A 26,774-nucleotide genomic window follows, 5' to 3' on the forward strand; every position below is an offset into this window, starting at 1 on the left:
AAAAAAGTAGCTACATACAGTCTATCATTTCATATTGTCGGATATGGCTGATCAATCATAGCCCACCCTCTTCAATCTGCTCATCCACCTCCATCCTCTCAAATGCCTTTCGCACTTGTAACTCCCAATCACTCCAGCCAACCAGTGCCCACTCCGCTACACCTACCAAATAGAGTGCCAGGCACTGACCCACCCACAACCCCTTCAACCCCCATCCGCCAAAAGCCAACCAAATTCCCAATGGTAGTGCCCCCAAGTAATAACTCACCAGGTTCACCGCAGCTCCAACATGCTGTCTTCCCATGCCCCTCAGCGCACCACCACAGCTGCCGTTCAATCCATCTGCAATTTGGAACAGTGCAACAAGTGGCATGACCTCTGCTGTGAGCTTTATCACATCGACATCATCGGAGAAAATCTTGGCGTAGAAATCCTTAACGGCGAGCATGATGATCATGACGAGGGCGCCAGCTGCAATTGAGAGGAAAGCAGCGGTATTGGCGGCACGGGAAGCGCCACGGGCGTCACGGGCACCGAGAAGGTTGCCAACGCGGGTGGAGGCAGCAACGCCGATGCCGAAGGGGATTGTGTTGAGGACTTGGTCGGTGGTCATTATGACACTCTGAGACGCAAGGGGGACGGTGCCCAGGCGGCCAGCCGCAAGCGCGACAATTTCAAATGCCCACTGTTGTGGGTAAATATATCAGTGAAACGGTCATTTGGAGTTCTCGACTGGTGTTTGACTTACCCATTCAGTTCCCACCATGACTACCCCCAATCCTGCTAACCGGGCGAAGACTCCCATATTCTTCAAGCAGGCCTTATCCCATCCGCCCCAACTCTCCCACCCCTTGAAAACCCTTGCATATGCCACAATTGCTGCAAAATCTGCCCAATATGTTATCCCTGTGGCAATAGGCGCACCAATCAATCCCCATCCCCATGTATAAACGAACAAGTAGTTTAGCACCGCGTTTACCGGAGACGTGATCAATAGTACATAAGTTCCCGCTCCCATGATCCCTTGTGCCTGTAAGAACTTTTTTGTGGCTTCGAAATAAATATATCCCAATCCTCCCGGTATAAGCCATCGCAAGAAAAGCGCAGATTGCTGAGCCAGCTCTGCGGATTGTCCCAACCTTAAAAATACACCCTCCGAGAACCACCACAGTGTTGCGACAGGCACATAGAATAGTCCTAGAACAACAAAAGCCCTTTGAAGTAGGATCCCAAGCTCGTAAGGGTTTCGAGAACCAGTGAAGGTTGAGGAGCAAAGTGTATCTAATGCTGTTGTACCACCCAGAGCAATTAGCCAGGCGGTTGACATAGCGAACATATATGAGAACGCAGCGGTAGCAAGGTGTTCTGGCGACATCCGTCCGACTATTAGGACCGAGATGGTTTGTAGTGAGTTCTGAAGGGTGTAGGCCAAAATGACAGGAACGCTCATTTTGACCAGGAGAAGAAACTCTGCCAGGGTAGAGTTGGAGGTGATGGAATGTGAAGTGCCATCCAGAGGTTTTGGAAGTAATATTGAGGTTTCATCGGGACTTGTTTTGGAAGTGCTACTTGATCGAAGGAATGGCGGTAGCCATGCTGATGTGGTTTTTGTCGTAACTGGGGTGTCCGTATATGTATGGTCTTGCATCGTAGAATCTGTGTTGTAAGTAGAACGAATGATACAGGGTGATCTCTCCTTCTATCGTTGATACTAAGAGGTAGCGTCGTATACTGTATATATATCTCTGATAGGGTTGCACCTGAATACTGGGAGACAAGTAAGCTTTGGAACTGAAAAGTACTGGTTGTAGAAATGATGATTACCAAGATGACAGAGCCGAAGATGATGGCGTTGACAGAGTCTACCAGTAAAAAGTTCCTTCCTTGGGTAAGAGTAAAGGTCCCGTAGCAAGCTGTACTGTAGAAGGTAGGTAGGTAGAGAGAACAACATAGTATTTCCTCCACAAAGTCTTATTCTTACATAACGAGTCAAATGGAGTAGGACCAAGACGAATCAACATCTTTCTCAATTCTCTTGGATTTGAACCGAGATCGAAAAAAGGCAAACCGTAGCACCAGGCAGGGACTACATGATGGTAAGTGCGTAGCCTACCTACCTACTTGCCCCAATTGCGGGGCATCGATAGTTAGCTGACTCGTCTGGACTTGAAACTTGGTAATATTCGCATCGGACTATCCTTATGGGCAGGTGAAGGTAGTTGTAGTAAGGGTCCGGAAATCTTCCTATTGGCCCTCTACTCGATTCTTTTACCTAAGGGCAGAATAGAATAAGATCTTCTGCATGGGTGGTTGGGTTAGCCTGAGACAGATTAGATTCACAATATTTGGATTATCAAAGAAGTTTCCAAGAATATCTACCGAGTAAAATTACCATATCACAAATACAGGTACGTACTGAATGTAGAAATTCCCATAAAGTATGTAAGCCCGGTAGATAGAACAGGATGTTTTGCATCATCCACCCAAAGAAGAATGTCATTTGAGTTTTACTATTTCATCCAGTCGGAGGAATCATCGACGCGGAGAGACGGAAGCAATGTAGAGCCAGACGTTGAAGAGAACCAATCCCAGCCTCAAGAGTTATCTGGCGTGGTCTTACGTAAATGAATCAATGCCTTGGATATGTGTGGGGGCCTGGATCCATTGAGGCCGGGTGGTTACGGAGGTCCGGAGTGTCAGGGTAACAGAGCGTGACAGGGCTCATCCCCAACCCTAGCTTGTTTCTGTTCTTCAGGAGGCAAGTTTAATGGAAAGGTAGTTGCCGGTTTTTATCGCCGAAATCCTCCAGAGGAGCTGTGAGAGTTTTTGATGACTTGAGATGAATTAGATTAGCAGCTTGGTTGTCTGGGGAGGCTGCGCATTTGAGCTTTCATGCTGACTAATACTACCACTTGGCGAGCTGTCTTGGCTATCTCTGGTTTCCGTCGAACTGTATGTACTATTAGTAGACCGTAGCTAGGGCTAGCTAGCTGAGTACTTAAGTTTACGAATATTTCAGAATAGCAAAATGGTAGTCACATCATGCATGAATCTCGGGGTGGAGAAGTTCAAACATTTGTGAGCTCCAAAGAGATGCTAAACTACATCTAATCAAGCTATGTCTACATGAATCAAGTTATGTCTACATGACAACTATTCGATCCTAATTTCAAACTCAGAATCATTGATCGCCAATAAACAGTGTAGCCCTCGGCTTCCCAGCAGGTACACACTACATACTACATGTAGTATAAGGCTTTTAACGTTGGGAATTAAAGAGGAAACACTGGCACCAACATACTTGTATGTACAGCCACTCAGCAACAGTGTTCGTGATTTAGTTTTAATGTCAGTGCGCAGTGTGGCGCACCCGTGATGTTGATGTTATTAATGTAGAGATTCAAAACAACGAAAAATATAATATAGTTCATATAAAAGAAGATAGGTCATTGATTTATTCTTCATTGATTCCGGGCCCCATTGTTCACTGGGAAAGTTTTCTCTTGGGGGGTTTTGATGGTCCGCCACGGTTACATAGAGAAATGTCTCACACCGAAATCGGAATCACGAACACTTTTGCAGAGTGGCTGTACATAGAGTACATACGTGTAACTAAAAGTACATAGATGCAATTATCTAGAAATTATAGGACGACAATGTCTTCCTCCTGTAAGGGATGGATAGATCGATCACTTATACTTCCTAAATTCCCAATACCCGCTAAAACTAATTCCTGTCTCCTAAGTGAACCTGAACTGGCCCCAGGTGTTTATATTTTGATTATTTTGTTTACCAAGATACGAAGAAGAATCAAGTTACATATCCATGAGAAGTTGAAACTATATTCGTTTTTCACAGGTTAATCTAATGTGTATAAGTACTCGAATATATAAAATTATGGACTCCTGTTGTTAGAGTGATTTTGCCCGTCCACTTCCTCCAAGATGATCAATCGAATAAGCTAATGCCACTCCACGTCGTACGTAGATATATTAGAATGTGATCCTCCAGGATGTGCTTGTATTCTAGGTCAGCCAGTTTGTGACTGAGGTCTATCAGGAACCTGTGTTTATGTGCTCTACTTACACATCCGATTTTTCCTCTTCAATTGTGCATCAAGCTGATAACTAATAGAGCCCAACATTCGCTTATCCCCGTTTCACTGCCACTGCCACACGCGACTATATGCACGCAGCACATGGTCGATCCGGGTAGATGGGTATGTAGCGAAGTGTAGCGGAGCAACCCACCTAATAAGTGAAGGAGCACCACAAAGAATTGATATCACAGAAGTCAAGCTTGGACGGAATTGCATTTCAAATTGATGAATATATATGGTTCAGTAAAAAAAGAAACACCCTTCTTACGATCCCACGTCCCCCTCAGCTCGGCTCATGATTGAGTGAGGCTACGCTAGATCAGCAATTAGATAGCAGAAAAAGAAGTCGTTATCTCTCATCACGAAACGGCGTGACTGATAATCTATGAATCCCCTAGTCTTGTAAATTATTCATGTCTCTGTCTATCTGTTGATAGGACACTTCCCGGCGATGTTAGGAAACTATATTGAATAGTACATACATGTAGTTAGATCTACTGATTGTGATAAGGATAAGGTTACTTATCATTTATCATGAGAGTCACATGATCCCGGTCTCTGAGCGTTTCAAACCCCCGCGTATTTTCTCTTTGTTTTTTTGTAGGCAAGCACCCCTAACAGGTGTATTAAAGGAGTTGGGATCGTGAGGATTTGTACCCTGTCACGTGCAAGAAATTGGCCACCAAAGAGGATACATATAGAACAGATCGTTCCCTCAGACAAGTTGCAAGTTGTCTTTGATCACGCGCCATCTGGATAGGAGGTAGTTCTCACTGCGACTCATCTTTTCTGCATTTCGATTTGGGCCCTAAGAGCGAATTGGTTTGTCCTGTTCCATTTCGACCAGTTATCCTCAAACGGAGTGTCTAGGAGTAACTTGGAGTGGCCCACTCAGTAGCTAGTCATGGCTCACAGCACAGCAAACACTAGCGAAGGCAGTACTGGCGAAAAGGCTCCCCGCGACGCCCTTCCATCAAGTTCCGAAAAGTTGGGTAAAAACAAAGTTTTTCCTGGGGAAATAAACAACGGTAGCGAGGAGGTTGTTGGCTATGTCAAAGAGTTCGCCCTGGCAAAAGGGGGGATCGAGTTGTGTCCTAAACCGACGGAAGACCCCCTTGACCCGCTAAACTTTTCAAGAATAGAAAAATGGACGATCTTAGGGATTGTAATGTGGATGTGAGTAGGCCGTCTTTCTGCGGGGCGCCGAGGAGCTGAAGTGTTGAGGCGATGGTGCGGTGAAATAACAAGGTCAAAGGAATGTGCTAAATTTCCAAACCCAGGTATTTCCTCTTCACATACATCACAACGACGACCGTTCCATCCTTCCCCCTTCTTCAAGAGCAGTATTCCATATCACACTCCCAGGTCAACTGGACCGTCGCCATCCCAGCACTTGGACTCTCAATAGGCCCCTTATTCTGGTCGTCCCTCGCAGATATATATGGTCGGCGTATAATTTTCATTTCGGGGACGATAGTGGCGTTTATTGCGACTATTGGATCTGCCGTAGCACCCACCTATAAGGGGTACATGGCTGCAAGATTTTTCCAGGGTTTTGGTGTTAGTCCTGCAGCGACTGTCGGGATGGCCATTGTGAATGATTTATTTTTTGAGTATGAGAGAGGTCAAAAGCTAGGCCTGTGGGTACTCGCACTGGACATGGGACTGTTGGTTGGACCGTTGAGTATGTACAACGAAACTCCTATTTAGGACGACGGTTTCCTGGTTACTAACTGTTCTCGGAAAGTTGGTGGCTTTGTATCCTTAGTGAACCAGTACTGGGTAGCCTGGCTCACAGCAATTCTCTTTGGTGTTCTTTTGGTTGCAGAAATATTCTTTTTGCCAGAAACTTTATATCCCCGTAAGTTGATATTATCACGTCTCCCAACAACCACAACGGAGGTTGGTCTGGGTGATGATCCCGAAAAGACTTCGGCGAGGATTCCTTTAGATATTAAGCGAACCAAGAACCTTCCTTTCATTAACTTTACGAAGATTGCTGGGGTTGAGCATCCTAAACCCTGGGATGCTTTTATGCAATTCTGCAAGATTTGGTCCTTCCCAAACATAGCTGTTTCGGTCTTCTTTTATTGTTTTGCTTGGTTTGTTTCCCCTGTTATATATCCCAAAAGTGACAAGGTTGACAAAGGTTTTAAAGGTATTGGTGGGTGTTGTCAGTCATTACATACCTTCCAGTTGCATATCCACAATACGCTGCCAATATTCAAGGGCTCCTCTTTCTCGGATTGATTCTTGGAACTCTGATATGCGAAATATTTTTCTCTGGTACATTGAGCGACCGGATAGTCTCATTGCTAGCTAAGAAGAACAATGATGTCCGTGTTGCAGAAATGCGACTGTGGCTAGTATATCCTGCTGTAATTATAACCGCTGGTATGATCACCATCTGAGAAGCTACCTCTTTCCTGCTACTAATTCGATATAAATAGTGGGTTTAATTCTGTGGGGAATCAGTGTCGATAGAGGCTACCACTGGATGGTTGGCCAGGTTGCGCTTTTCCTCTGTGAGTCTTGCTGCAATTCTCTCAGGCTTCTCGCCCTTGGCTGCTAACACCGAGTCAGTCGCAGCAGGAATCCAGATCGGCAACACTGCCATTTCCGCCTACATAGTCGACTGTTATCCATCGCACGCAATGTCGGTAATAATCTTCTATAGCGTGCTTCTTAACTTGAGTGCGTTTGTGAATCCGTTTTTCATTGCACCATGGTGTGACAGTGTAGGGTTCACATGGACTTTTTCGGCACAGGGCTTATTAACTTTTGGAGTTATGATGCCGGTTACTGTAGTGCTGCAAAGATATGGATTGCAGTGGAGGACAGCGAGGGGTGAGCCTAAATGGTAATACACAAGCTTGTACAATTTGGGTATTGGGGGGTATGTAGTACTGAAACTGCGTTTCTTTTTGGCGTTTCCCGGTTTTGTTTATCGATTGTTTCTAGCGGGTTGAGTTTGTTTGATAGTTATATATATTCCTGTCAGTTGAGGTTAACGTTAACTTTCAATGTCGAGAATTTATTTATGCAAATTTCGAGTGGTGTTGTGCGACGTTGGGTCGGGCCGGCCATGGGTGGTCGATACTACATACAAATAGCCTATCATTATTAGGGTGGGTCCAACAAACCTTAAAACAAACCCTTGATAGCTCAAAACTGATGGCACTTTGCAGCATCTTGAGTTGTAAGAGCAATGCTCGTGTTGGGCGCGAGGTCTCCCCGATATGTATCGGTAGGTCACATTCTAGTACTGCGGTAGCCAGTCGATGCAATATTAATTCCGGCGCGGATTATAAATACTTGTATAAACGTTGGGACCGGGATATATTACCACATATCTACTACTTCGCTTTAAGCTTCTGCGATCTACAGAAGCAAAGCTAGTGCGGCTAGAACCAACACCCCTTCTCTCTTATCGAGATCTATCAAGGGGTTGGATGCAAGCTAGCATAGTAGATCTCGTAATGAGAATCTAAAAAGGTATGACGCATGTTACGTAACTGTTTGATTTTTTGCTTCCTGTTTTGGATCCTGGTACTCTACTGGTTAAATGAGCACTGCTGATTCCTCGCATGCGCTCACCATAGATACGCTCAGACTACATTCATGCCAACGTCATCTAGAGGATGGAATTTCGTGTTGGTATCTGTTAAAATCAAACTAGACAAGTAAAGGGGCTGCATCTCGAAAGAATAGATTCCAAGGAATAGTTTGAGATGAGGTGAATCATAATGTTCTTCCATGGGATCTAAGCATGTGTCCTATCGAAATCATAAAGAACAACCGGATTCGCTCAAGTATGGCAGAGTATGGGTGTTCTATCAGCAACTATATGTATCCTACATCATACCCGAATACCAACACCACAAGTACATCCTTGGCTTTAACCTTTAACTTATATATGACGGATACCTCGATTTGGAATACCTATTTCGAGTAGTCCAAAATCAATTTTCCGTCGGACTAACTGGTTGGTAGGGAATGATCCTTTGATACCTCCGCACCGATCACTTCAAAACTATCTACATACCTTAACTTATTGATATAGTTTAAAGTACAAGTCTATAAACACATTCGATCGATCACCATAACAACTTCGAAAGCATTTCCCAGAGTACAAGAGGGCATGGCCCGTCATTGAGGAACTCGATAGCACCTCCTGATGGCGCAATTTTGCAACTGAATTATTATTAGCGAGAAATATTTCCGGATCACTTTAATTCTCTAAGTACCTACATGCATAGGTGAAGAAAGAAAATCATAGGTGGATGTGCTACACAAAGATTTACAACCGCATGGCGCACACTTGACGTTGTGAAGCCCATGTAGGTTTCTGGTTATATAATGCCCTAAAGAGATTTTGGGGCTGGGTAATCTGGAAGCCTACATTTGCTGGTGGGAATGAGCATGAAATGGGTGAATTCAAGTATACGTAGTCTACCTGGAAATTCCCGACGTTTTTTTTTTTTTTGGACTGGACTGCTATTGGATATCCAAACTCATTGACTTGGCTCTTTAAAAAAAACATCAATACGTTCTCTGTGCATGAATAAAAGTACATGTAGCCACATATAGCTTCAAGTTTTGGTCGATCGAAACTTTGATTGCTTTCACACCGCAGGGATAAACCTATAGACGCAGACTTATAAAGGTTCGCACTCTCTCAATACATGTAGTTATTTACTTCGATATAACTAATAAGAGTCATATCGTGTCAAAACTACCACTTTTCGACATACGGCCTGATATCAATCTCCCATGTAAACGCTGTCCTAGGCTGTGTATGCAAATGCCAATACGCATCCGCGATCTGTGGCTGTCAGCTCATTCCTCTCTTGGCCCCTAGGATGAGAAACTTACTGCATTGGAGCTAATCTTGGCATCAGGGACCTCAGTTAACCACTCTTTAGTTCTCGGAATATCAATAACCCCATCGATCACTGCATGCGAAACATGAACCCCTTTGGGTCCAAACTCTCTGGCAAGAGATTGACTGAGTGCTCTCAATGCAAACTTTCCCGTGGCAAAGGTTGTAAAGAGAGCGGAAGACTTCACAGATGCCGTTGCGCCGGTGAAGATCAGTGTTGGTGGATGAGGAAGATTAGTGCTTGCTGATAGAAGAGGAAGGGTTGACTGGGAGAAAAGGAATGCCCCACGACTGTCATAAGCGTTAGCAGTTGTATCTATCAACAAGGCATGAAGACCCAAACCCGTTCACGGCCCAAGTTCCATCCCATTCCTCCAAGGTAACTTCCAAAAATGGCTTTCTGACAAGTCCACCTGCAGCATTGAAGATTGCAGCAGCTACCGGCGTATCCGCATGGTTAGACTTGATTTGTGCAAATGCATCCTTCACACTTTTTTCGTTCGAGATGTCGGTGGGGATTCCGTAGGCTTGTCCGCCGTTTGATTTGATCTCCGAAACAACTGAATCAAAGGACGAGGCAGTGCGAGATAGAAGGACCACAGTGTATTCGCGGGCGAATTTTAGAGCGACTGCGGCACCGGTTCCTGGTCCTACACCGGCTATGATAGCAAGGGGCTTGATGGCGGCCATTGCAGACGATGATTGTGTAAGTGGTAAAATAAGTTGCAACTGTGAACGTCAGATATGTATGTATGATATTGTACCGAGAATAAGCTATAAGCACCGTGGGAATGTGAGGTATAAATAAGGATTTGGTATTCTGATTATGGAAGATCACTTGAATTGCATCAATATCTATAATATTATAGAATAGTACAGTGCGAGCTGGCGATAATTTGTCGCGCAATTGCTTTGAAATTCACAATGACGCAATTGACATTGTAGATGAGGCTCCTCTATAATCGGCCAGGATCACTAAACCTGCATGCCTCGGCCGAGAAAGAATATAATTACATGTATGTATGCATATAAGTAATCTGTACCTTTTTGCTTCATAATCTCAAAGAATATTCCGGTCAGAAATCTCATGTAGTACTGTATGGCGACGACTTTGCATTATTACCATATCGGGTTGTTTGGTACATAGGACCATCTTACGCTGTGACATGAAGTATCACTCACCCTTGTCATTTCTCGAGTGCTTAGATAATCTTGCACTACAAGAAAAATACATCGCATAATCTATCACTCGACTTGCAATTATTGTAGGACAATGCGTGTACATACGTTTCTTAATCAAAGTACATGCTTGTTACGTACTTTTCTTAGACAGGTGTTATTTTCACCTGTGTACCTTCGGATAACTAAAATTCTGTGTCCACAATCACGTACCTCAACCCCAATCCCGGCCCGACTAACCCAGCCTGCCCAAACTTCAACCGATATTTTTGTATACCTCTGGAAGGTGGGGAAATACAACTCTTTCTCAGATAACCTCCCTCCACAACAAATCACATTCCCCTTTACTCTCGCTGGCTCGAGAGGTATATCGACCTTTTCCCCACCACATTGTTTGAATTGGCTACATAAACCTCATAATTTCGACCATTCTCTTGCAATTCGAGCACTGAAGGATGTATACGTATTCTAATATGCTCAAGGTAGCTGATTCTTCCTCAAGCCCTTTCTTCCATTCCCATGACCGTTCTCGCAGCGTGCCTCCTGACAAATACTGTGAATCTGCTCATGAGCAGGGATGTCTCGGGAAAAAATACCATGGGAAAAAACAACTTGAAGATGATGAAGGGAATTCCCCCTCAAATAAGACAATTATCGCAATTTGTCCCAACTGTGGCTACCAGGGGAAAAGCACGTCAGCTGCAGCTACCATCACGAGAAGAGCTTCAGCACACATAAAAACCAGACCTACCTCCTTCTCATTGCCAACAGGGCTTAACCCTTCCATACTTCTGGACAATTCACCCACACCTCAAATATTGCTCTCCGACAGTAATATTGTGGTATACGCAAACAGATCAGCAACACGTTTACTGGGGCGTAATCCTCTAACCGATTTAGGTGACCCCACCTTCCATCCCCCGCCTATTATTCCTGCCACTCGTCCAACCGGTAGGAAACCCTCGTTTTCATCAACAGGCTCTCGGGGAATATATGAACACGATGAAGGAATTGAGGGCTTTCATCTAGAGGATTTACCAATGGATTTGGCAAGAGTTGATATGCGAAAATGGATCTCACTTGTCCAGGTACTCAAGACTGTGAAGGGAAAGATCCGGAAGCAAACCCAGCTAGATAAATATGGCTACGATTCTGGCGCTTACTCGGAATTCTATGATACAGGCAAGAAAGAGGATGATTACTCTGGAGACAATGAGATTGATCATGACAATAGCGAAGATTTGAGAAGAATTGATGAGTTTTCACGCAAGGAAAAAATCCCGATAATTATTACTAAACAGGATGGGGAGCTACTTGGAGGTGAATTATATATGTCTATACTCGAGACCACTAACAATCCCACAAACTCGGGAGTATTCATAGCTTTGTCCATTGTCCCAAACTCAGATGATGTCGACGCCGAATTTAATCCTGCCTTAAGAAGGACAAGCCGGAAGCCATCGGCAAAACAAAGCGTTGCTGCTGGAACAACTGGAACGGATGTTGTTGAGAGAGTGGCTAAGTTAAAAGATATGATTCTTGATGAGATGGAGTATTCGTTTGCATGTATTACTCCAGACGGGGACATCTGCATTACGAACAAAGCGTGCCGGAGGGTGCTAGGCCATGATATGATGTCGCCTGTTGGGTTTGTCATCTCTCTATCAATTTAAATTTCTAATTTACACAAATTAAGAGTCTGACCGAGTTAGAAGTCAGGGATGGGATTGGATCTCCCACTTAGACGTTTGGCGTCCCGACTTTTCTGAGCGCTTGCCCTATGACGAATGGTGTACCAACAAGGTTTTTATTACGAAACTTCCACAGAGAGCTACAGTGGGGCTACTTGTAGATGGCGAAGAACGCGTATTCGATCTTAAAGCCACCCCTTTATGGGAAGACCCGGGAAAAAAAGCCAATTTACTGGCAGGTCTCACCGTAATTGTAGAGCAGACTGAACGTGCGAATAGAGAACAAGAAATTTCTAGGAGTGCGGAAATAAGAAAGGTATTTCTCATGAACCTATCCAGAGGTCTTAAAACGTAAGTCTATGGATTTATGCCCAGCAGAGATCACCTTTCTGAGAATCCGTCACTCAGTGCATAAGGCTAATTATAGTCACTGCCAAAAAGACCAGTTGCAGGTGTTATATCTTTTTTAGAGCTTTTATATGAGATTCAAACTGGAAAAGAACAGAGAACTCTAGTCCGTCAAATATTCAGAAGTGTCAACTCTTTCCGTAGGTTTTATACTAAACGTCACCTTTGCCGCAATTGCCACAATTTCTGATGATTTAGTTCTTGTTATCAACGATCTGATCGACTTCAACAAAATTGAATCAAATGACATTAAGGTTGATCAAAATGTTTTTGTTTTGCAACACCTCGTTGAAGATTTGGAAACACTATTCAGGAATAGCATGGCAAAAGAAGGTGTTGAGTTTAAGGTCGATGACACAGAGGTCATATATAGTGCTTTCGGCGATGGTACGCAATTGCTTCTCAAGGGTGATGATGCGAAAATTCGGAGGGTTGTCATTAATCTACTATCGAATGTTTGTTGGGCCGGTTATGAGGTTTTGAATATATTCTAACCTCTTACTAGGCATATAAGTTTACTTCAAAGGGGACCGTCAGTCTCAAGGTGATCACGAAAAAAGTCCAGAAGGGGTCTTTGGAGCTAAGGTTTGAGGTCAAGGTGATACTATTTGCATCGTTTAATGTTATCACGTCAATATATAACTAACAGCCATAGGACACTGGCATTGGAATCGCTGAGGATCATTTGAAGAGGCTATTTCTTCCCTTTGAAGAAATTGCAGCTGCCGATATCTCAACTGGCCATTATGGCACAGGGTTTGGTTTAGCTATCGCAAAAAGCGTATGTATCTCTCTCTCATGCCTGAGAAAATAATTCTGAAATTGACAGTTTGCCACAATTCTTCGGGGGAGTATTGGATGCCAATCTGTTGTTGACCAAGGCTCTACCTTCTGGTTTTCCTTACCTTGTCTCCGGCCTCCAAAGAATTCTCCAGTAACAATCCCACGTAGAGAAGACAGCCTAGCTCATGACATGGGTGTTGTTCTCCGAATCGGCGACTTACATTCTGCAATCAGGCATGATTATTGGAAGAAACAAAAGGTCTCAATAAAGGGAACAAATGTCTTGATTGTTGAAGATAATTGGTCTCACCAAGTTGTGACTGCTAAGAGGATGGAGAAAATGGGCTGCAATGTACAAGTCGCAATCAATGGACAGAACGCAATCTCGAGAATGAAAAAAGGGGAGCTCAAGTCTCTAGATATTATATTCATGGATCTTCAGATGCCGTTACTGGTTTGTCTCCGGTTCACTAAATATACAATTGACCTTGTTCTAACCATTGTGAAATACGAATAGGACGGCTACGAAACTACTGCGATCATTCGCAAGGCGGAAGATCCTGGTCTAGTTGCCTATAAAGATGTTCCAATTGTTGCTGTTACGGCAACAGAAATGGCCGGTGATCGTGATCGTGCAAGAGAAGCCGGAATGAATGACTTCACACTAAAGCCGCTAAACAACAATTCGCTCAGGGAAACCATCGAGAGATTTCTTGAAAAAGAAGCAGCAAAGAACTTCCATGAAGATTTTTCCGTGCAATCATTTCTCCCTCGTCTAAACGAAATTCCGCCATTATCCGTGGGCAGAACTGATGGTAATACTCGTAGCTCGCAGGCTTGAGAAAGTTTCTTTTCGATTCCAGACTTGCTGAGGGGTAACGAAAGGCTCATTACCGCCCTGCCAGGTTGAGCCATTAGTATAAAAAGGGTATAAAGCTTGTACTCCGGATAAAAGAAATCGGGAATGAGAGAGTTCCCAGGAGTCAGTTAATCCGTAGAGCACTCTCTTTGTTAGAATAGCTCGTTAGATACAAATAATGACTTTTCTGTACTCAAGAATATTCACATGTACAGTGTGCGCGATCATCAGATGAAATCACAAGCCTAAGATATGAATCACATGCAGAAAAATACCCCCCAACGCCCGCGCTTTTGGTTCCGTACTATAGTCGTATTTACTATAGTTGTTCACTTCTCTCCGCTCGCGATCGTGGTTGTTTATATATCGGTTGAGGGCATCGCAAAGTACTGCAGAAAAGCGCAAAAGTATTTCCCACTACATGTATGTAATCTCGCGCAGACTCCGTAGTATGTACTCAAACCCGTAATTGCAATTACTTACCTCTCCGGTCAGAATGGAGAAACTACATATAATTAATTACAGCTTCTGGCGGGGTTTTGGCACAAGACCAACTATATCGAGGATTGACTGTGTAATCGGGTGCTACCTAACCGAGAAGAGTGTTGAGGTCATCATATGGTATCACTCGCAAGCGTTGCCAAGAACATTTCGCTTAACTTGAACAGGTTAGCCCCAGCAATAAATAGATCATTACCAGATGACGATGTAAACAATCTTTTTTTATCACAAGGCCGGGTATTCGACCACAATGTTTTAAAAGACACGTTTCTTCCCTCTTTGTTTTCTTTCCTCACCACCATCCTTCCCGTACGCGCATTGTGTAAACCGCGACACAACCAATGATAAGCAGGACATTTAATTCGGTGTTCCTGTTTAAAATACATGTATGTTTACACGGAGGGAAGGGGATGGTCAAAATTGATACCAGAAGTCAGTCACGCCAATTACTGTTCTCCATGAGACGAGACGCGTCTTGCAGTCTTTACGCGACGCTCTTGTCTTGAACAGCTCGACACCAATTGCAAATATGTTTTTAGTCTCGAGACCGGCTTGAAATCTGCAAAGATTTCCGAGCGTATCAACACCACATAAATTCAATAGATTATGTGCCCGGAAGCCGTAAGGCATTATTTAGATCCTCGTAAGCATGCATACCCCCCCCCCCCCCCCCCTTTCTTTCTTCCCGCCCTGATATATTACTGAAGCCGTCAATACTAACTCAATCCATATATACAGGGCAGCGGAGGTTATTCCAGCTGCTAAGATTGAAAATGACCCCCCCGGGGTTGTTTTTAAGGGAAGGATACACCTCTACAGTACAGTCCTGGTGTGTCCACCGAATAGGGGAGGATACACCTGTACTTGTACAGTCCTGGTGTGTCCACCGAATAGGGGAGGATACACCTATAGTTCACAGTCTCCCCCTATCTGCGCCTGCGATCCTGCGCCCCGAGTGAGCCCGTCCTTCGCCCTATGAGCCTGTTGTTGAGAAGAAGAAGACGATCAAATGTATATATAATACTCTCCAATATTTATATCGATATCAAGTATTGACATGCGGGCTAACCGTGAATGGATTCTCTTGCGTAGTTACAACATCAACAACATCAACAACTTCACTGTCTGCGCCTGCGTTCCTGCGTCCCGAGTGAGCCTGTCCTTCGCCCCATAGGACTTCCGTGGTAGTTGTTGAAATTGAACACCGCGGGCTGGAGTATCAGGCGCCGAGGAAGACGATCAAACTCAGGCGCCGAGGAAGACGATCAAATCCAGGCGCCGAGGAAGACGATCAAATGTATGTATAACATTCTCCAATACTTATGTCGATATCTAGTATCGATATGGGAGCTAACCTGATATAGTCGGTTTGTGTTTTCTTGCGGAGTCAGCATCAACAACTCCAGCAACATCCAGCCGCCAACCCCATCCGAAGGAAAAGGAAAAATTAGGCCTGTGCTCTTGCTGCCTGCTCCATGTGGTACAGTACAATCTCCTTATAAGGGTACGTCGGGACCGAAATTTGGTACCCTTATAGAGCCGTTACCTTTATAGGAGGAGCAAATTTGTACCTACGAAGCCCAATGGGGACCCAAACACCTACCCTTATAAGGCGAATACCCTTATAACCCGAACCCTTATAAGGAGATTGTACTGTACTCTATAAGCCCTCTTGAAGTTTTGTCTCGAATAACTCTACACCAAGCACTTTTGGTCTTGAGACAAGACTACGCACCTGTTGCATCAAATTCCATCCGGTGTGGAAGTCCTGTTTCACCAAATTCCATCCTCTGCGTTGGTATGATGGGTTCGATAACGTACCTGTGGTGCTCTCTATAACATAAGCCCTCTTGAAGTATTGTCTCGAATAGCTCAACACCGAGGACTTCTGGTCTCGAGGCCGGCTTGAAGACTTCGCACCTGGTTCATCAAATTCCATCTGGTGCGGAGGCCCTGTTTCACCAAATTCCATCCGGTGTGGAGGCCTTCATCAAATTCCATCCGGTGCGAGGCGTGTGTCCTACTGACTGAGCCTTGGTCTCGTCTCGAACAACTCGACACCAAGCACTTTTGGTCTTGAGGACGGCTTGCAGACTACACACCTGTTTCATCAAATTCCATTTGGTGCGAGACGTGTGTCCTACTGACTGAGCGGTGCGGGGCGTGTGTGTCCTACTGACTGAGCCTTGGTCTCGTCTCGAACAACCCGACACCAAGCACTTTTGGTCTTGAGGACGGCTTGCAGACTACACACCCACCTGTTTCATCAAATTCCATCCTCTGCGGGTGGGGGGGGGCTGGCTGAGAGATCTGGGGTTGTTGATGGCGCTGGGAAGGAGATAGGCTGCTGTGTAGTTAGATACCAATTTCGTTTGAATAAAAAGTCTAAAACCAACTCTTGCAGTTGTTCCTTGGTGATAGATTACGTACGTACGTGCTTGCTGTCTGTCGATGGGTGTTTTGAGTACTGTTTTCTGCGTAGAAGTGATTCGATGGAGTAGATGTATACTCACAGAGTGGTGGTCAGGATCAAGACTGCTCGAGGCCACCATAAGAGGGGTCAATCGCAACCACATTACGTACAGCGAGGCAACTAGGCTGGTTGGTACACGAATACTTTCTGGACACATATTCGCTTCGGTAAACCGTTTCCAGTATCGCTTCTGGCATTGTCATGATGGGGCCAGTTGTTGTTTGCTTACGGCGAGGGACCGTGGTGTTTTCGATTCGGATTGCCGAATTAAACAAAGAAAAAAAGATTCGGATTGCCAAGGCCGAGTGATGGCCTGTGACGGTGCTGTAACGAATAGTGCGTGATCGACGCTCCGGGTGAGTCTTCAGGAGAGGGTTCGATTCGTCTTTCCTCAGACGTTGCTGTGCGAATAGGTGCTGCCTGGAGTCTTGGGGTGTTTTCTTGTATCTGTGTCCCTAGGATGACAGAAAGCTTGCTTGCTTTGTAGGATTCCTTTGTCGTTTGCGGCGATGCTTAACATTGTTCGCTCTTGATATTGTTCGTGTCGGCGAGCAGGGCAACGTGCTTGGGAAAAGGTATGGAGAGTAGACTTCTTCATGATACATGCCTATATGTGCACCCCGACACCTGCGGAGCTGTACTATCGCGATGGCGATATTCAGTACCTTCCTCAACTCCGCCTTCAAGCCAAAATTCCAACGCATACTCCTCATCAATGCCGGTCTTCTCTTCACCATGTAAGCCACCCCCCATCCCCACCCCCATCCCCACCACCATACTCACCCCCACCACAGCACCCTCTTCCTCCTCCTCAACCCCCTGCCCGCCCCAACCCCCCTCCACCTCCACCTCCCCACCCCCCCTCCCCAGCCCCCGCCCCCCCAACAAACCTACAACGCCTCCAAGCTCGCCCTCCTCATCGAAGACCGCCCCATCCCGCACCTCGCCCCGCTCCTCCTGCACATGACCACCGTCGTGCCCCCCGACTGGCACTTCCTCTTCCTCGGCTCCCGCGCCTCCATCGCGCACCTAACCCGCTCGCACGCCATCCGGCACCAAGTCTCGCTCGGCAAGCTCGCGCTCACGCTCATCCCGCCCAGGGCCAACGTCACCGGGCAGGAGGCGCTCTCGCAGACGCTCACCGACCCGTGGTTCTGGACGTGGCTCGGCGGCGCCGAGCGCTGGCGGTGGGAGGAGCAGTGGGTTGACGGCGACGGCGGCGGGGAGGGCGCAGGGCGCAGGGCGCAGGTCGAGTGGGTGCTCGTGTTCCAGAGCGACAGCATCCTGTGCGCGAACAGCGGCGTGTCGCTGGACGAGTGGCTGCTGTACGACTGGGTTGGTGCGCCGTGGTGAGTTCTTCCATAACCCCCCCCCCCCCCCCCCCCCCCATTTGTTGGTGTAGCTAGCTAGTTGTGGTGTCTGTGTCCGGGTGGGGGGGTCAATGATTGACTTACCCGTTTTTCCGCGTGTGGCAGGAACATCAACGACGCCTACGGCGGCAACGGCGGCCTCTCGCTGCGCCGCGTGTCCCGCATCCTGCAGATCCTGCGCACGCAGCGGCGCTACGCTTACCACCGCGAGATGGAGGACCTGTGGCTCGTGCGGCGGATCAGCACGCTTCCGGGCGCGCGGATGGCGAACGGGAGCACGGAGGCGGGGTTCAGCGTGGAGGGGGTGTGGGCGGAGGAGCCGATGGGGTACCATCTGGGGGGGTCGGGGGCGGTGATGCCGCTGGCGGTGTGGATGGAGAGGGGCCGCAGGGAGAGCGTGTGGGAGTGGTGTCCGGAGATCAAGATGATTATGGGCATGGAGTTGGTGAATGTGCCTGTGGAGGGGCCGCCGAGGGTGAAGGGGGAGTTCTTGGCGTGGGGGAGTGAGGTGCCGGGGAGGGGGAAGGGGGGGGTAATGATTGATAGGACTGTACTATGGCATCATACATGTAGTTCTGGCGTCTGGCAATAAAGACTACTGGATTTGCTATATATCGTACCGTGTCGATGAATGAGGATGACATTCAGTGAAAAAAAAAGAAAAGAGGCCGCGCTGAACATGCAATGCACAAGCGGCCGCTCGCCCGCGCAAAGCTAGCGGCTTCTGCCCCCTGCGGATGCATCAGTATCCATTTTCTCAGGTACTAGTGAGTTCATCGTTTCCTCCCCCCACCCTCTCCATCATCAGCTCCGCTTGGTCGTCCCTCTCTCTTCATCATCACCATGGACATGTAACGGCAAGAGCAATCAACACCTAAGATACACCAATGCAACTGAGCTAACAAGCCCCTCCCCCTTGAGGTGATTGTTTCTCATCGATCGCCTCGAAGCCAATCACGGCATTACTTGTACATGTATCCTATGCGGATCCCAGAATTACTAGTCGTAACTCTGAACACGTTAGCTTGTCTGGAAAAGCAGTCCATCAACCGAGAATATGAGTTCTTCCGCCACTGTCCGAAAAGCTTTTGCTGCACTGCTGACAGGTTATAATAGGCTGCTGGACCCTATGGTACAATTTAAAAAAGATAACTTATCAGAGATAATGAGATACCTTTTTCACATGCTACGGTATCCTCTGATGGAGGATGTCGTATCCGCAAAAATTGGGTAACTAGGCCCTTATCTCTAGGAAAGCGGCGGGGACGGCACAACAGTGTGACAGCAGTGCGGGGACGGCACACCTGCGTGACAGTACTAGTAGGCACACCTGTGTGAAAACGTCCAAGTCCCGAATGCCTACATGTACATGTAGGCATCATCATGATCACCATCATCATGATCGGTATCACATAGAGGCGGGTATGGGCGTGGTATAGCTCGCCCCATGCCCGCTTTCGCCAGACTCATGTGCATGCTATTCTGTGAGCAAATGTATTTCCTAACTGCTACAAGCCCATCCACTGAAGGAGATGATTTGAAGATGCTGTTGATGGAATTGGATATGCTGGGTTGATAGATTTCGAGATAATCCGCCGGGGAAGAGAAACCTCACGATGAAATTCAGCATCATAATCTGACTTTATCCTCCTAGACAGGATACACAATTTTTTAAATTTAAACTAGACCATTTTAGGCAGGAAATGTCCGCAAAAGGCATACGATATCCTAATCAGGCCGTTAGTTATCTTTTACATCCAACGCGGAAAATCCAGGTCCCTGTCTGTTTATCCTCCCCACGGGTGGTAACTTATCCCGTTTCCACCAAAACCATTGTACCATAGGGGGCATGGATGCGTGTGGGGTTCAGTATCATTCCTGACCACTGTCCTGCAAATCCAGCAACCACTCTGCCCACCGCTACGCCGCAATCCTTACCATCCATGCAGTACTCCCACCCGCAAACAAACCCCACAGGGTCCCCGGGTCCCACTACAGAGCAATCTGCCACCAGTTACCTAGGCCTCCCGGTAGACGCCGCAACATGAACTATCACTCGTCCGTTCCCAACCGCCGCATCCTGGCTTCTGGCTGGCTGGGCTTCTCTCATTTCGCTTATTTAGAGCGGGTATATCAGGGTGCTTGATAAGGGCGATAGATGCGCGCAAGGAACAGCTAGGGAGGGGAAGAGAGGTGCCGGTGGGGATCTACATTGCATGCACAACCGCAATTTCCAACCACTCTTCATGAAATCATTGCTCCATGGGGGGTCCCACCGCAATATCCTACAACATGCCCTCACACGGCTGGGGCCAAAGCCGTCCTGCTAGACGCAGCGATCGATCTGGGAGGGACGCGGCAGTCGCAAGTCCCCACAGAATAAATGAATCGTGATAAACTACCTGCCCAACTAGTAACCTATGTATATACAAAAAAAAAAACCCGGCCGGCCGACCGACCCGCAGCCACCACCCAAGCCCCAAAACGCAGTAAACGCTACCACCTCGCCCACCCCCTCCCCGGCAGTCTCAACCCCTCATCCCACGAGATCCACACCCGCCTCTTCGCCCGCCTCCCCCCCTCATCACTGCACACCGCCACCGCCCACACCCCGTCGTCGCCGCCCACCACCGTCGCATCCCTCAGCACCTCCGGCAGCCACCTACACACGACGCCCTCAGGCAGCGTCGGCGAGTGCGTCCTGCACGGCGGCTCCTCGTCCCCCAGTATGATACCCTCCCCCACCGCGCCCGCCGGCGGCCGCACCCCAAACGCCTTCAGCAGCATCTTGAAGCGGCGCCACGACTTTGGCGACGACCCCGTGGGCGAGTGCAGGTGCTGGTCCAGCGGCGTGCTGGGGAGATAGCAGGCCAGCGGCGCGCATCTCCGGAGGCCCTCGGCCGCATCGGGGATGGTCGCGCCCGTGACGACCTCCTCGTTGGCGCCCGAGACGTTGTAGACCCAGCAGCGCTTGCCAAAGTGGTAGTAGTCGCCGACGGCGACGCCCCAGCGCACCGCCAACAGGTACGACGTCATCTCGGGCGCGTCGGTGCCGGCGATGTTGTAGCCGTCGAGCGGGGGGAGGAGGAGGGAGGTGCGGCGGGAGAGCGTGGTCGCGTTCCAGTTTGTGTAGGTGGTGCTGTAGATGTCGCGCTCCTCGTCGGCGGAGAGGGACAGGTCGGCGAGCGTCTCCGGGTACGGCTTGTAGGTGCTGAAGTGGTGGACGCGCGACGAGGGGCAGGTGAAGATTGTGGAGTCGTAGCGCCAGTGGTTGGACGCTGCGACGGCCTCGTTGACGGGGGAGAGGGCGATTGTGGCTGCGAGAGCGCCGGTGTGGGCGGAGCGGGCTTCGTAGATGTGATAGCGCGGGCCTTTGGCATTCGTCTGCACCTCGGGCGTGTAGAAGTTGTCTGCATCGTCAAGGGTGATGTGGTTGTGGTAGTAGGACGCTGTGGGAGCGTGGCACCATGCGGATCCAGGCGGGTATGAAGGCGGCGCAGGGAGCTCAATTGATGGTATGGGCTGGGTGTACAGCTGTGCGCCAGTGCTGATTGAGTATGTGGTGATATGGTGCAGGAGATCATCGCAGATATCGAGCGACTGCGGCAAAGAAGTGACGAGAAGCAATATCGTCGAGGTGAAATGCGCAGATATAACGCGGCCAGCAAAGGAGACTTTCCAGCTCCTAATCAAGTCTCCCGTGGCCAGAGAAAACAACAAGAATATTCTGCGATCGATCATAAGGGTCAGTACGTCAATCAATCAAGCCCATCTTTGAGGATATTAATACTGATATATAAAAATAATACAAGAAAACTACATACTTTGGATGCTTTGGCTTGCGCGGATTCCCCGGCTCGCCCAGAACCAGCAACACATTTCCATTCTCGGCCCACGAGTAATGGGTCATCAACCTGAAAGGCATCTCCGCCCTGCGGTCCCCTCCCGATCCCGACAGCCCCCCGCCCTCCTCGTCCGCCTCCCCCGCGCCCAAGCCGGCCCGCCCCTCCCACAGCTCCAAATACAGCTCCTTCACCAACGCCATCAAGTCGATTCTCGCAACACACCCATCCTGCCCCTTCGGCCGCCTGCAATCCCATATCCCCAGCCTGCCCGGGCCGCCACACCTGCTGTGGGCCATGACCACAAACCCCTCCGAATACAGCGTCAGCGTCTCCTCGCCGTCGTCCACATCCCAGATCTGCACGGGGTCGCCGCGCAGCAGCCGCGTCCGCCGCAGCAGCCGCGACCGCAGGTCGGCCGCGGTCGTCGGGAAGAGCAGCGAGAGGTTGATGGCGTGCTCGATCTGCGGCGAGCACAGGATCTCGTGCCAGGAGGTGCACACCGAGCGCAGCGCGAACACGGCCGTCGGGGGCAGGTGCAGCAGGATCTGGATCTGCAGCTCGTGCGGGAGGGTGTGGAAGCCGTTCATCGCTTGGTTTTGGTTGCTGGTGGTGTGGTTGTGGTGGTGATCAAGAGGTGGTGGTAGCAGAGAAGGAGGAGGAGGAGGAGGAGGAGGAGGACAAGTCGCGTTGATATCTGTTATTTCTGCCCAGGCAGGTTGAGTGAGAGAGAGACCCTGATTAGTTTTTGTGGGACGAGTTTTGAGTTGTTGTTGGGATTGGGGTGGGGGGGGGGGGGAGGTTATGTGCAGGGGTTAGGGTTAATTGGAGGGATAGGTAGGAAGGCAGGTAAGTAGAGTGGAGGAGTAGAGGAGTGGGAGGAGAGGAGTAGCGTCGACGGGGCGATCGGCGACATGCCCGTGGATCAGTGCGGGAAGCTAGCTCTGCTATTCTAGATGGGCTTCGATAATTGTTCCATTGGGCGAAGCTTGTGTCGTTTTCTTTTCTTTTCCTTTCTACATACGTAGGCAGAGCATTGGGGGCAGGAAGGGGGAAGAAGCAAAAAAGAAAAGAAAAAAAAAAAAAGAAGCATTGGAACGAAACTAACAGAGCACCACCGTTCCTCATGGAAGACCACCACATTCTAGCGTGGGAATATGAATATGTACGAACGGGGGGTGGGGGTGGCCACGTGGGAAGAGGGGGGGGGGGGGAGGGGGGGCCGTGGACAAGACCAAGTACAGTAATCTTTTTTCTTTTAGCTAACTACTTAATAGCATAGTGACGAATTGTGCATGTGCTTGTGCTGCTTGATGCTGGCTGGCGGGCTGGTCCTGGATGTGTTTCAGTAAGCGGAAACATGGAAGTAGGAAACTGCTTAAATAGAAAGTTATCCGACTATAGCTACTTGGCCGTCGACTAGCTTTGGGGGGGGGGAGGGGGGAGCATTGAGGATGGGGATGGAGACTGATGGAAAATGGGGAAGCAGGGAAAAGGAGAAAACTCGAGTTGGTTAACCAGGATACACAACCTCTGAGGTGACACGAGCGGAGGGAGGGGAGGGGGGGTTAGACTAGCTAGATGGCCGGCCCCATTGTAATAGAAGCGGAGTCTATCATAAGGTAGGCATTAACGACGTCTGATAGACGAAGCAGTCAGCTAAGCTAGTCAACCGAAAGCGAGATGTCGGCGTCTGCTAACTCCGTCGTAGGTACATGTAGCTGGGCAATTAGTTATTAGAGAGCACGCAAACAATTGATTCACTCAACCACAAACCCTAGCCCTTACAGTGTCAATCACAGCTTTGCAGGGAAATAGTAGAGTGCCTAGCTCGGTAGCTGACTGTTGTTGCTACAATTAAGTAGGTACTCTACAGTGCCAGCAGATGCAGAAGGAGTGCTTCTAGGCTCAACTCAAGCCTTTTTGAGACAAGACCCTGACTCTCCTCCTCCTCCTCCTCCTCCTCCTCCTCGGATCCTCCTGAACTGCACGTAAAATACGAGGACCTAGCGTACATTCCCAACGTCCCCTTTACGTACGTGGTAGAACATATCAAGTCTCTCCGGTCCAGCTCTGGCCCATCTGCCGCTTAATAATGCAATAATGCAATAATGCAATAATGCAATCCTCTCCTCTAATGCATGCAGCCCCAGTTTCACAACAAACCAGCCCTAACCCTGCCCACCCCCTCCACCCCACGGCAGCTGTCAAAATCCGCTGCCGAGACCCCATCCCATCCCTCATCCAGTCAAGAGGCTACTAATACTTCAATTCCCGGTTAGCGTGGAGCAGCTAGCTACTAAACAGCCGCAATCGCCCGCATTCGAACGGTAACCCTCTCATCTCAGCTCACGACAACCTCACTACTACCTCACTACTACCTCACTACAGCTACTAGAACAATAAGCTACCAAGGTACCTGTACCCGCCCACCAAGGTTCCTACGCCCCGCCGAGCCCATTAGGGTTCTCACTCACGCCCAGAACCAAAATCAGCGCTACAAGCTAGCTGTTTAACAAGCAAGAAAGAGCAGGAAAAAGGGAAAGAAAAAATAGAATAGCTAGCCAGCCAAAAAATATATATATATAAAGCCCACAATGCAGATCCTCCCATTTATATTGACGCAGCTCCCACAGTTTGTGTTTAATCTCACGAACCCAACATCTTCCTCCTCTACACCCAGCACAACAGCAGTAGGAACAGCAGCAACAGGTGCAGCAGCAAACATATCTCCAGAGATGCAGACCGGACGCTATACCCTCCCCGCGCTCCCATACGCTTATGACGTTTGCCCCCCTCTCCCTCATCCCCCCTCCCTCCGCTCTGCTAACAAGCAAATAGGCGCTCGAGCCCTACATCTCCAGCACAATCATGACGCTCCACCACACCAAGCACCACCAAGCTTACGTCACGAACCTCAACGCCGCGCTCTCCCAAGAGGCCACGGACGTGACCAGCCAGATTGCGCTGCAGGCGCAGATCCGCTTCAATGGCGGCGGGCACATCAACCATTCGCTGTTCTGGAAGAACCTTGCGCCCGCGGGGGCGGACGAGGCGAGGGTGGAGGCGGCGCCGAGGCTGGTGCAGGCGATTGAGGAGAGGTTTGGCGGCTTGGAGAGGTTTAAGGAAAGGTTTGGAAAGGTCCTGTTGGGGCTGCAGGGGAGTGGGTGGGGGTGGCTTGTGAAGGATGCGGAGGGTAGGCTTGAGATTGAGACTACCAAGGATCAGGACCCGGTTGCGAGTGGAAAGCAGGTGGTCCTTGGGGTGGACATGTGGGAGCATGCCTATTATATTCAGGTTATTCCCTTTCCCTTAGTTTTTGGTATCGGCGACTAACTGTGTGGATAGTATTATAACAATAAGGCGGCCTATGTCGAGGGCATCTGGAATATCGTTAACTGGGAGGAGTGCGAGAAGAGGTTCCTGGGACAGTCAGAGCTCTCTTTGTAGATGGCCTGGATACCTGGCTTGTCTTTATAAGTGCAAGTGCACGTAGATAGCACAATAAGTATATGATTGATGATATCATGCATATAGGTGTCCTGATGCTTTTGGGTGTTCCGTTTAAGATTTTGTGTTTTGTGATTATAAACGTTCTCGCGTGATAGGCCAGAAATGTCATATCGAATGTATTCTATATAATGATAGATAAGAAGGGCGCAAAGATACGAAGTGAAGGACGCGTGCGATTGAAAAGAGAGGTCAGGAGAAGAAATGAGAGTTTATAAAGAAGGAAACTTCGCCAAGTTAAACCTATAGGTGGCATGTGCGGGTATACTAGTAACATGTCAGAAAGGTTTAATTGCTGAAAGCGTGGCATCATTATGGGTAGCAGTAAATGTGACCTAATCGTATTAATACGCTGGAGGTCGGTATTCCATATAGAGATCAGAGTAACGCAAAGTACGGCTAGGTAGCACTTGAGGGAGCAGTAAGCCGCAGTTCCAGGGTGGGGACATCCGAAGGCTTTTTACAGCAACCCAGACCTTGATACGTAACACAGAAATACTGCAGTATCGTGTCTACTTTTAAAGCCCTAAATATATAGCTAGATTAAAGTTGAGCCCCATCTTGAGTTACCGGGACCAAGAGGCACACTTCAGATCGATTTCAGATGTTCCAATTAGTCTAGTCATGATATATCACTCAGCCGCATCACATGTGATATGATACGTGATTACCCAGAATACTAGAAGTAGGCCATGCTCGCCGTATAACGACTCTTCTAAAACTTGGGATGATGATTGAAAGAATTGTTGTTGGCAGAAAAGCTGAATATCGATCTCATCACAGAATTCTGCAGAGGCTGTACCGAATTTCTGCGAGGCTGGTCATTGGTCCTCAATTTTCCCGGTGAACGGCGGCAAGTATAAATGCGGGTACGGCTGCTCATCTATCAGATATCATATCAGATGGCTACCTAGTATATATTCAATCCCATTCAGAAGAGATTTCTCGAGCCCATGGTGCTGCGAAAAGACTTGATCGCGGTAGGTGTGGATGAAACGTAGTTAGGTAGATGGAAAAGAAAACAAATGTTCTGACTCAATTCTGCCAGCTCGCTTGATTGACCAATGAGGGATAAACCATTCATGTGGGGTTGAACAAAGTTTGAAGACATCTGCAGGTATGTAGATGCGATATAAGTGGTCCATACCTCAACATTTGCTCCCACCCAATAATCGTT

The 26,774-nt window shown here is 48.2% G+C and overlaps 7 protein-coding genes across 7 annotated transcripts; 4 read left to right on the forward strand and 3 right to left on the reverse strand.

Moving 5' to 3' along the window:
- Positions 1-55: 55 nt before the first annotated feature.
- Positions 56-1,648, reverse strand: H6S33_004567 (uncharacterized protein; the record flags this gene model as incomplete). The annotated part of the gene is made up of 3 exons (XM_044836290.1): positions 56-184; positions 269-685; positions 749-1,648. 3 exons carry the CDS (start codon positions 1,646-1,648, stop codon positions 56-58), a joined length of 1,446 nt encoding a protein of 481 aa, XP_044690540.1.
- Positions 1,649-5,003: 3,355 nt separating this feature from the next.
- Positions 5,004-6,963, forward strand: H6S33_004568 (uncharacterized protein; the record flags this gene model as incomplete). The annotated part of the gene is made up of 8 exons (XM_044836291.1): positions 5,004-5,275; positions 5,380-5,783; positions 5,847-5,881; positions 5,946-5,960; positions 6,095-6,201; positions 6,258-6,493; positions 6,550-6,624; positions 6,683-6,963. 8 exons carry the CDS (start codon positions 5,004-5,006, stop codon positions 6,961-6,963), a joined length of 1,425 nt encoding a protein of 474 aa, XP_044690541.1.
- A 1,871-nt stretch (positions 6,964-8,834) lies between these two features.
- H6S33_004569 (uncharacterized protein) lies at positions 8,835-9,671 on the reverse strand (the record flags this gene model as incomplete). The annotated part of the gene is made up of 3 exons (XM_044836292.1): positions 8,835-8,924; positions 8,975-9,272; positions 9,325-9,671. 3 exons carry the CDS (start codon positions 9,669-9,671, stop codon positions 8,835-8,837), a joined length of 735 nt encoding a protein of 244 aa, XP_044690542.1.
- A 944-nt stretch (positions 9,672-10,615) lies between these two features.
- H6S33_004570 (uncharacterized protein) lies at positions 10,616-13,883 on the forward strand (the record flags this gene model as incomplete). The annotated part of the gene is made up of 9 exons (XM_044836293.1): positions 10,616-10,642; positions 10,736-11,808; positions 11,873-12,202; positions 12,293-12,399; positions 12,458-12,714; positions 12,765-12,857; positions 12,915-13,040; positions 13,089-13,496; positions 13,560-13,883. 9 exons carry the CDS (start codon positions 10,616-10,618, stop codon positions 13,881-13,883), a joined length of 2,745 nt encoding a protein of 914 aa, XP_044690543.1.
- Positions 13,884-17,523: 3,640 nt separating this feature from the next.
- Positions 17,524-19,388, forward strand: H6S33_004571 (uncharacterized protein; the record flags this gene model as incomplete). Its single annotated transcript, XM_044836294.1, has 4 exons — positions 17,524-17,612; positions 17,670-18,224; positions 18,351-18,753; positions 19,362-19,388. The coding sequence occupies 4 exons, from the start codon at positions 17,524-17,526 to the stop codon at positions 19,386-19,388; spliced, it is 1,074 nt and encodes a 357-aa protein (XP_044690544.1).
- A 1,353-nt stretch (positions 19,389-20,741) lies between these two features.
- H6S33_004572 (uncharacterized protein) lies at positions 20,742-22,677 on the reverse strand (the record flags this gene model as incomplete). Its single annotated transcript, XM_044836295.1, has 2 exons — positions 20,742-21,972; positions 22,070-22,677. 2 exons carry the CDS (start codon positions 22,675-22,677, stop codon positions 20,742-20,744), a joined length of 1,839 nt encoding a protein of 612 aa, XP_044690545.1.
- Positions 22,678-24,684: 2,007 nt separating this feature from the next.
- On the forward strand, positions 24,685-25,537 carry H6S33_004573 (uncharacterized protein; the record flags this gene model as incomplete). The annotated part of the gene is made up of 3 exons (XM_044836296.1): positions 24,685-24,873; positions 24,929-25,384; positions 25,436-25,537. The coding sequence occupies 3 exons, from the start codon at positions 24,685-24,687 to the stop codon at positions 25,535-25,537; spliced, it is 747 nt and encodes a 248-aa protein (XP_044690546.1).
- Between the last annotated feature and the right edge of the window lie 1,237 nt (positions 25,538-26,774).

The sequence above is a fragment of the Morchella sextelata genome (genome assembly GCF_020137385.1).
Source record: "Morchella sextelata strain SCLS chromosome Unknown scls_18, whole genome shotgun sequence".
Taxonomy (NCBI): Eukaryota; Fungi; Ascomycota; class Pezizomycetes; order Pezizales; family Morchellaceae; genus Morchella; species Morchella sextelata.